The sequence below is a fragment of the Equus przewalskii genome, chromosome X, assembly GCF_037783145.1.
Source record: "Equus przewalskii isolate Varuska chromosome X, EquPr2, whole genome shotgun sequence".
Classification (NCBI taxonomy): domain Eukaryota; kingdom Metazoa; phylum Chordata; class Mammalia; order Perissodactyla; family Equidae; genus Equus; species Equus przewalskii.
The window spans coordinates 94,003,968-94,013,449 of NC_091863.1; the positions used below are offsets into that span (position 1 = coordinate 94,003,968).

General features: G+C 39.3%; 1 protein-coding gene across 1 annotated transcript; it reads right to left on the reverse strand.

Moving 5' to 3' along the window:
- Positions 1-5,526: 5,526 nt before the first annotated feature.
- On the reverse strand, positions 5,527-6,597 carry LOC103553768 (testis-expressed protein 13A-like). The gene has a single exon (XM_008524477.2). It carries the CDS (start codon positions 6,595-6,597, stop codon positions 5,527-5,529), a length of 1,071 nt encoding a protein of 356 aa, XP_008522699.2.
- Positions 6,598-9,482: the final 2,885 nt, after the last annotated feature.

Sequence of the window (9,482 nt, forward strand, 5' to 3'; positions counted from 1 at the left end):
CCAACACTCTTCTTTCTAAGAGCAATAAGGAGGAGGTTACTAGATTTGAACTCCTCCTAGACATTTGAGTGTACCATTAGTACTCCCCTCCTTCCATTTTACTCTTTCCTTTTAATTGAGTGAATTAAATAGCCAGAATTATAGACAAACACGGGTATTAGCCATCCCATTTGGGGGAGTAGATCAGTAATATTCCAGAAAAGTCATGTCTGTACCATCATGAAGCTACTTCGCTAAGACACGGCATGGTTCTTGAATGTTAACCAGGTCCAATTGGATGGACAACACAGCTCCTCAAAGACTTTACAAATGTATCTTGGATATTGTTCCTAGAAGTCACATGAAAGGATCTGGGTGAACTTACCTCAAGGTCATTCTAGATTCGATGCCAAGAAGTTATCTGTCAGTCTACACCTTGCATCAAATTTCACAGATATATTGCCTAGTCAAGATTGTTAAGTAATGCAAAGTACAGCAGTAGGAGTCTAAACAATATAAGGCTCACATTATAAAATACCCCAAATTTGCCATGACCCTATAAAAAAATACACCACATTCATAGTAACCATTATCAGTTAAATTTCTTGTTCTCTTAGCAAAAATTCCAACAGAATGAATATCCTCTCCTATATTCCCAAAAGCCAATTACGTCCCATCATATGTACAAAGCCACAGTACCCTATTCCCTTTCTTCTGATGACACTCAATTTCAACCAGAGAATTTCACTCATGTGACTCAAGTTTGGGTTTCTTCTTTCATTAGCTACAACTGGCAGCATTTTCTACTGAAACTGATTTTGCTCCTTTTTAGCACATCTAAAGACTGATTATTCCAGCACCAATTCAATCATCTGAATAACTTGTCTAAATGCTTTAATTACCAGGACACAAAAATATCCCAACACTGGCCCCATACCTCCAAAGTTATCCATAAATCAGCTGATTTCCCAGGATAAAAGATCTTTCAACAAATTTACAACCTAAGAATCAATTCCCACAATTTCCCAAGATAAATTGATAACCTCAGAACCCCACACATATTAGAGTCTGGACCCTTCTTACCATTACTAGCCACAAACCAAAGCAGAAATTAATGATACTTGAGGAAAGACAGCAGGCAGAGAAAAATGACTTTATGGGCTTTCAGCTGTTAAGATAAATGATGCTGTGCAAATATGTCGACCTTACCCTGCTTCCTCTAAGATTTCTTTGCATACGGCAATAGCAACACACAGAACACATGAGGCTATGTGGATTCACAATAACTGGTTTATTTATGCTAGCTATGATCACACTAAGTAAATGGATATCAGACAAGTATCATACTCAAAGACACTCTTGAGCATGCATACGGTCACAAAAATGGAAACAATCTAGCATCCTTCTTCTTATGTGTATATTCATACATTTCACTGACCAAGAAATCTTGTTAAATCCACTAATTTATAACATTTTCTTTCTAATAATATAACACAAAATATTTTAAAGCCTTGTCAAACACTCTAACCCAACAGATTCTCAAATTCCACTATTTTTATTCTGAAGAGTATTACACCCATTTCTTGTATATGTTTTTATATATTTTTCTCCATACAAAAAGAAGCTCACTTTTACATTCTCTCACATTTTTCTCTCTCCAGTTAAAACTAACACCTTTTTATGTATTAACTAATCATGTAATCCATACATCTCCACCATTTGTGTTAACTCTTTGTTGACAAAAAAGTTGAGTGTGAGAATTGCATAAATTGGTAGGTCAATATACAGAATTTTTATGGACAATATTGGAAATTCTTGTGTGCATTACAAGCATCTTTACATTACCTATACATTTTTAGCATCATCATGGATTTATGACTTTTTTAGTAGACTCCACTGTTCCAATTGACTGCAACTGTCGCTTGTTTTCTTTTTTTGATGCTCAATTTTCACTCTGCCCAGTGAGAGGCTCTCCGGGTGGGCCTCTTTTTCAATGCTCAATATGTCACTCTGCCTGCTGAGAGACTTCTTCAGGCCTCTTTGCCCTTTGTACCCCAAGTCAGCATTCTCACCTTCTATAAATGGCAAGATGTTCCAGGCTCATCTTGCTTTCTCCTGCCCCAAGATTTGGTGCCAGCTACCCTCCAAGGAGCCCTGGTTCCTTTTAATGGAGAATAGTTTAAGGAGCCAAAATCTGGGCGCTAGAGTACAGCACAGATTTTTCCACAATGCTACCTGTAACGGGTAAGGCAACTTCAGAGACCATTTAGGCTACTGCAGTGACAGAGCAGGAGACTTCCAGGGCAAGAGCACATATTCCCAAATTACTTTTTCCAAATCTCTTTTCACCAGTCGTGATTGCCATATCACGCTATATCTTGCCATACCCAAGTCATGCATTCAGAGTTCACTGTTGATGAATGATTAGAGCCTTCCATTTCCATTTTCATTCTTCTGGCTCTTCATCCACGGATCCTGGAATCTGCTCCAAATTGTAAAGGTCCAAATGCTTCTCTCTGCCAGAATAATCTATACTATTTTTACTAGAAAAAGAAAATTAAATGCCAGTCTCCCCCCGGGTAGCATTGTCAAATTTAGCAAATAAAAATACATGCGATATTTGGTACATACTTATACTAAAGCAAAATCTGTTGTTTATCTGAAATTCAAATTTAGCTGAACATCCTGTATTTTTTCTAGAAATCCTACCTGCAAGGAAAGACTAGGGAATCTAAAAACATAGGTTATCTAGTATCACAGATGAAGTCTTCCAACACTAATATATACGAATTGAAAGGAAAATATGAAAACTACTGGCTTTCAAGGCTCTTTCAAAAATCTTTCTAATTTTCATTTTCATGGGTCAAATGCAGACCTATACTTCTTTATTTAAGTCCCTAATTTTGAACACAGTCTTTTTTCCCATCATAACTGTTTTATCAGTGCTATTCTAGTCTAATTGTTGCCCCCACATACAATTTCGAGTAGTGAACATTAATGTTTCAGTGGCTCTTACATATACACAGATTTGATCCATTACCAGAGTGTTTCATTATCTTAAAATCCCTCAAACCAAGCCAAAAGATCAGAAAACACAATGACATTCATATCAAGAATAAGTAGAAACAATGTTTTTACTATTACAATTTTTAAACTTTCCAAGCAGTAAATTCACGTAGATTAATTTCTATAGGCTGTTATGAATTTTCACAACATTGATGGCTTAAAACACACAAATTGGATTACAGAATATTCTAATTATTATTACATATTCACTTTACATTAAGTGCTCCCTAAAAACAACAATCGGAGATATTTTTATGTATTGCAAAAGGTTTTGTTCCATATTAAAATAAACACAGAGGATTCAGAAAGTTGTCACAAAAAAATGTAGTGCAAATGTCCCAATCTTTGCATGGATTAAAACATACCATGCTGCTTCTCCCAGTTTTGCAGTCTGTGGTAATTGCACAGCCACCACAGAGTTGAAATATAGTCAGAAAACATGGTTAAAAATTTTACCAAGTAAAATTCCCCCCTCTCAATTTTTACCATTTTAATTAGGAGCATCAGATTAGAATCCCAGATTAGAATCCCAGAGCAAGAGCAGGAAAAAAAATGTATGTGTGTGTGGATATATGTATGTATGTATATCCACACACACACATACATATCCACACACATTTCAAAAATTTATATATATATGTGTATACACACATACATTTGTATATATACACACATACATACACTTTTTACTGTATAAAGACCAAGTTGCGCTTGATAGAAATGTCTCATCTTTAAACATCACACAAAAAAGAATGAAAATAGGACCTGGTCCGGTGGTGTAGTGGTCAGTTTGCCTGCTCTGCTTTGGTGGCCAGGGTTCGCCAGTTTGCATCCTGGCCACAGACCTATGCTCTGCTTATCAAGCAATGCTGTGGCAGGCATTCCAAATATAAAATAGAGGACGATGGGCGTAGATGTTAGGTCAGGGCCAATCTTCCTCAGCAAAAAGAGGATCAGTGGAGGATGTTAGCTCAGGGCTAATCTTCCCCCCAAAATAAATGAACCGAGTATAATATCAAGAACTTAGAATGCAAACAAAAATAACAACAGGGGCCAGCATGGTGGTGTAGTGGATAAGTTCATGTGCTCCACTTTGGTGGCCCAGGGTTCATGGGTTTGGATCCAGGGCATGGAACTATGCACCACTTATGAAGCCATGCTGTGGCAGCATCCCACATACAAAATAGAGGAAGAGTGGGACAAAGGTTAACTCAATGGCAATCTTCCCCAAGCAAAAAAGAGGAGGATTGGAAACAGATGTTAGCTCAGGGCCAATCTTCCTCACCAAAAAACCCAAAAAACAACCCCCTCCCAAAAAAACCAACAAATCCTCAAGAAAATAGAAGAAATTGGAGAAGAATCAATGAATTTGTTGGTACATAAATAATAGAACTGATAAATAAAATCAGCTGCTGGTTCTTTGAATGGATCAAAGAAAGAAAAACAAAACAAAATTAATCTCTAGTAAGCCCATTTAAGAAATGAATAAACATTTATTAAGCAGTACTCCCCCAAAAGATGGGGAATAATGTTAAGAGAAATATATATACATATTATTTATATATACATATTATTTTTTGAATTTATATATAAATTATATAAAAATAAATTTTATATAATTTATATATAAAATAAATTTTGTATATATAAATTTTAAAAATAATATGTATATAGATAAAAATAATGGTTTTCTGAATAGATTATGCATAAAACTTATTTTCTTCCTTTTGCTTCTCTGCTGTTCCTTACGTTCAGTTTTCTACTTTAGAAATAAGAAAAAAGAGTTAATTTTAATAACAACAACATATATATGCGTGCATATACACACACAGCTAAAAAGGGTTTAAAATATATGAAATACTGGAAGATATTTTCTCCAGGTGGTTGGATTAGCATTTTATGTATCCACATATGTGTCCCTGAATTTTCCAAATTTAAATGAATATAATTTTTAAAGTAGATTCCCAAAATATATGTAGAGTTTTATTTCATTTTAAAAATCAAAATAGCATGTCTCTGCATGCATGTCCATATGTGTTCGCATGTGCGTATGTCTGTCTGCCCAACAATAGGAGACCAGCAAAATTGAGCTCTAAGGATTGTTTCTGGGTGACGGCAGTTTGTGTGACTTTTATTCTCTTATTTGTACTTCTTTCCTCTATTTTCCAAATTTTATCAAATCAATCAAAGAACATTTTTAAGCAAGTAATAAACTTAATTTTCAAAATGATTCTATCTTCATAAGAAAATTATTTAATATAACTATTTATTATAACTCATATATGTAGTTATACTCAGAGGTGGAAGTAAATAGGTAAAATGTTAACTGTTTCTGAGTGGCAAGGTTAAAGATGATCTTTATATCTTATTCCTTTCTGCTTGTCTATTTTTATATAATATCTAATCAAGACCATGTTCTTGTTCCATTTCTAATCAGAAGAGAACGTCAGGAAATGAATTTGTTAGAATTCTGTGAGGCCTCTAATTGCGGGCAGAGCCTCCACTTTCCTCTGTGTACCGGGACTTTTTACATTTAAAACACATCTTTCGCCATGAGAAATTGATCCTAGAACACTGGTCACAGTCCCAGTCCCCTACTTTGCGCCTGATGGTATCTTTTGCAGAGTGACAGATGCCAGCCTCTTGCTTAAACCTCTCTGGCAAGAACTTCCTGGTATGGAGATGCTTACCCTTCCAGCTAGTCAGGGAATTTTTCACAAGAGGAACGGCTGCAGCTTTTGTTGCTGCTCCTGGGAGAGAATACGTCGGTAGGAATGAGTAAGAGGATTCAGAGAGACTAAAGGGCAGCAGTTGACCAGCCTGGGTCCAGGCCCTCAAGATCTCAGAGCAAGGAAAAACAGGTACCTCCTGGTCATTCCCCCATATGGAAATCACTTTCTGCCCCTTTGCCTCTCCCCCTATAGCCGCAGTCATAGGAGTAGCAGCAGTCCCCGGGCCTGCTCCCTGCGTGGCCCCCTCCCTTGTCCAGTAACTGACTGCATCAGGAGCAAAAGCAAGCGTGCCTAATGTCTGTGTCTCCTTTCCCTTCTCCAATTCCTCTGTTCTTTCCTGCTTCTGAAACTGAGACCTTAACACCCTAAGAAGCGCATTCCTGAGTAAATTTCGTTCTTCCTCTACTCTACGAAGGATCGTGAGATTTTGTTGAAGTTGGAGCTGGGCAATCTCCTTTTCTCTTTTTTGCTTATCCCTGAGTCTATTCACCATCCCTACCAAAGCATTAGAGAACACCTTCTGCTCCTCCAGCTGATCCTGGAGCTTTTTTACCTTTTCTCTATCGTCCCTCTTCTGCCTCCGTGCGAAGCGTACTGCCAGGGCCAGGGTGCCCCAAGCACAAGCCTCCTTGATGGCTCTCGATATTGCTGAGTCCGTCAGGATGTCCCGCAACTTCTCTTCCATTTCACCCCAGGACTCACACATCTGCATCCTGTAAAAGTACGGGCGAACTCCACCTCGAAGTAGCTGCTTATTTATGAAATCTACAACCTCTCTCTGAAAGAAGCCACAGTCTGGATCATTAAAATTTACAGCCATTCTATGTAAAGCACCCCCTAGCCTGCTTTACCTGAGTAAGCACGCAGTAACAGCATATGGCCCTTGACCTCTCCTCTCTAGTATCACAATTTCTCTATGGCAAGTTGTATGCCCCCTAGTGGTGTGAGGGATTAGCCAACAGTCAATAGAGACAGCTGCTAGAAGTAAGCCTGGGGGTCGGCCCGTGGCTGAGCGGAGAAGTTCGTGCGCTCGGCTTCCTCCGCCTGGGGTTTCGCCCGGCCGGGGTTTCCCCGAGGGTTTCACCAGTTCGGATCCCGGGCGCCGACATGGCCCCACTCACCAAGCCATGCTGAGGCAGTGTCCCACATGCCACAACTAGAAGGACCCACAGCTAAAAATATGTAACTATGGGGGGGGGGGGGGGCGGGCGCGGAAGACTTTGGGGAGAAAAAGGAGAAAATAAAATCTTAAAAAAAAAAGAAGTAAGCCTGAGAAAGTCAGAGGATTTAACAATAAGGAGGTGAATACAAAGACTATATAACAAAACAAAAGAAAACAAAACCAATCTGTTTATTTCAGGCTGCGCAATCTCATAGTGAATACAGACACATACTTAATATTTACTAAATTGACATGGCCAATATTACTTTGATAAGCATGTTGTGTTTCATCATGCTGCAACCAATTTATAAGATATTTGAGAGCAGGGGCACTCTTTTACCATTAGCACCTGTTACACACAGCAGAAACACAATAACTTTTTTTGAGGAAGATTAGTCCCGAGTTAACATTCACTACCAATCCTCCTCTTTATTTGCTGAGGAAGATTGGCCCTGAGCTAATTTCCATGCCCATCCTTCTCTACGTTATATGTGGGATGCCCGCCACAGCATGGCTTGATAAGCGGGGCGATGTCCACTCCTGGGATCGGAACTGGCGAACCCCAGGCTGTGGAAGCAGAGCATGGGAACCTAGCCGCTGCGTCACCAGGCCAGCCCCCACAATAACTGTTTTTGATTAATGTATTTCATAGTTTATGTAAACTTGCTCACTCTGTACAAATTCTTATTTTCCCATTATATTTTCATTCATGTAGAATAAAATTTGAACCTTGTATTTAATAGTCAAAAAGACGTTTATTAAGGGGCCAACCCTGTGACATAGTGGTTACGTTCGCACTCTCTGCTTCGGCAGCCGAGGGTTCGCAGGTTCAGATCCCAGGTGTGGACTTAGCACCACTCGTCAGGCCATGCTGAGGCAGCATCCCACATAAAATAGAGGAAGATTGGCACAGATGTTAGCTCAGGGCCAATCTTCCTCACACACACACAAAAGAATACAAAAAGACATTTATTAACTATCTTTTTAGAGCCAGGCATTGTGTTAAGTGGTAAGGAAATACAAAGATCAGTAAGACATAACCCTCAAACTATAGAGGCCCATTTCCTAGTGTCATTTTGAACACTTGCTTTCAGATAAGCCTGTTGCAAGTAAAATTCAAAACTCAGACAACAGCTCCTCAGCATTATTATTACTATTATTAAGAATGAATATTTTTCTCGTTCTTGATAGATTTTCTTCATATATGAGATACACAAATTGCTTATCCTGTGGTCACATAAATACAATGGGGAATTGCCTGTAGCAATGAGGCCCTGTATATAAAGTGGACAGAGATGTTTCCTACCAGCATAATCTCTCCTGGAGAAAAAGAAAACACAAGAACAATAACTTGTTTACATTTGCATATGAATCCAGTTTTTAACTATAAAAATTTTACTCCCTTGTCATGGGTGAGGTAGATGCTGAGATGGAGTTGGGAATGCAAGATGTTTATTATAGGTCAACATCTTCAAAAGGAAAGGACAGGATTGAGCAGAGGGGGAAGTCGAATGCAGCCCAATGCAGGCCCATCAAACACTTGGCCAAGCCAACTTAGCACTTGGGAGTGAGTATTGCCTATCAGAATCATCACCCAACAAGCTGAAACAGTCAGGCCTTTATACCTCCACTTCTCACAGTCACTAAATGCGAGTAGCCTTGGAACTGACCTACCTCGGATGAGGTAACTCTCTGAAGCTGAGAAGCTGACAGCCGGAAGCTGAATGCTGATCCCACTCCCCACAGCCTAGCAGCAAGTCATGCCTTAATGGAGGAACTGAGCAATGCATTTCTGTGTTTAGCGGAAACTTCTCTTCTTAGATATACTTCTCCATATATATTCAGGGAACAGCTCCTCCAGGATTTTGGTGGGCCTCTTTTCCTGAGCAGATACTGATAAGGGGAAAGTTAGCGGGATGAACTACATCTCCTACTGTGATCAGTTCTTATTTTCCTCCTTCCTAGATTCTTCTCATCCTCAGCTATTGCCTCTGCTGGAATCAGTGGCTTACCTGACAGCCAGACCCAGGCCACCATGGTTCTGTACACATCCCTCCCTGCTCCATTGTGTAGCAACAACTCTGTCTCACCCTGATGTTCAGAGTCAGTTACCCCAAGATGGTGACTCTTCTTCTTGCCTGCTGGACTCTGGACCAGCCTGAAAAACAAAGTTCTCTAGTGAATTATTTGGAGTGATGGTAAATGGAATAGCCCCTGCTTCCACACTTTGCTTCACGGATCTATATATTCTTCCTCTTGGGGACACGGTGCCAGGTAAATGTCTTTGATTCAATACAAACACTAAATCCTGGAGGATGACACTCCCATCCTTTCAGAATATTGCCTCAGAATTGGTGCCTTAGCTATACCTTCAGTAGGTCATCCCAACATTTTCTAAGGCTAGCAGCTCCTGTGTAGTGTACTATGTCATATGACCAATGGATCCTGTGGTCATGAGCCATTCCCATACTTCTCTTGCTGTGAAATGCGTCCTTTGGTATGATGTAATATTATGTAAGATCCCATTGGTGGATCAAACATTG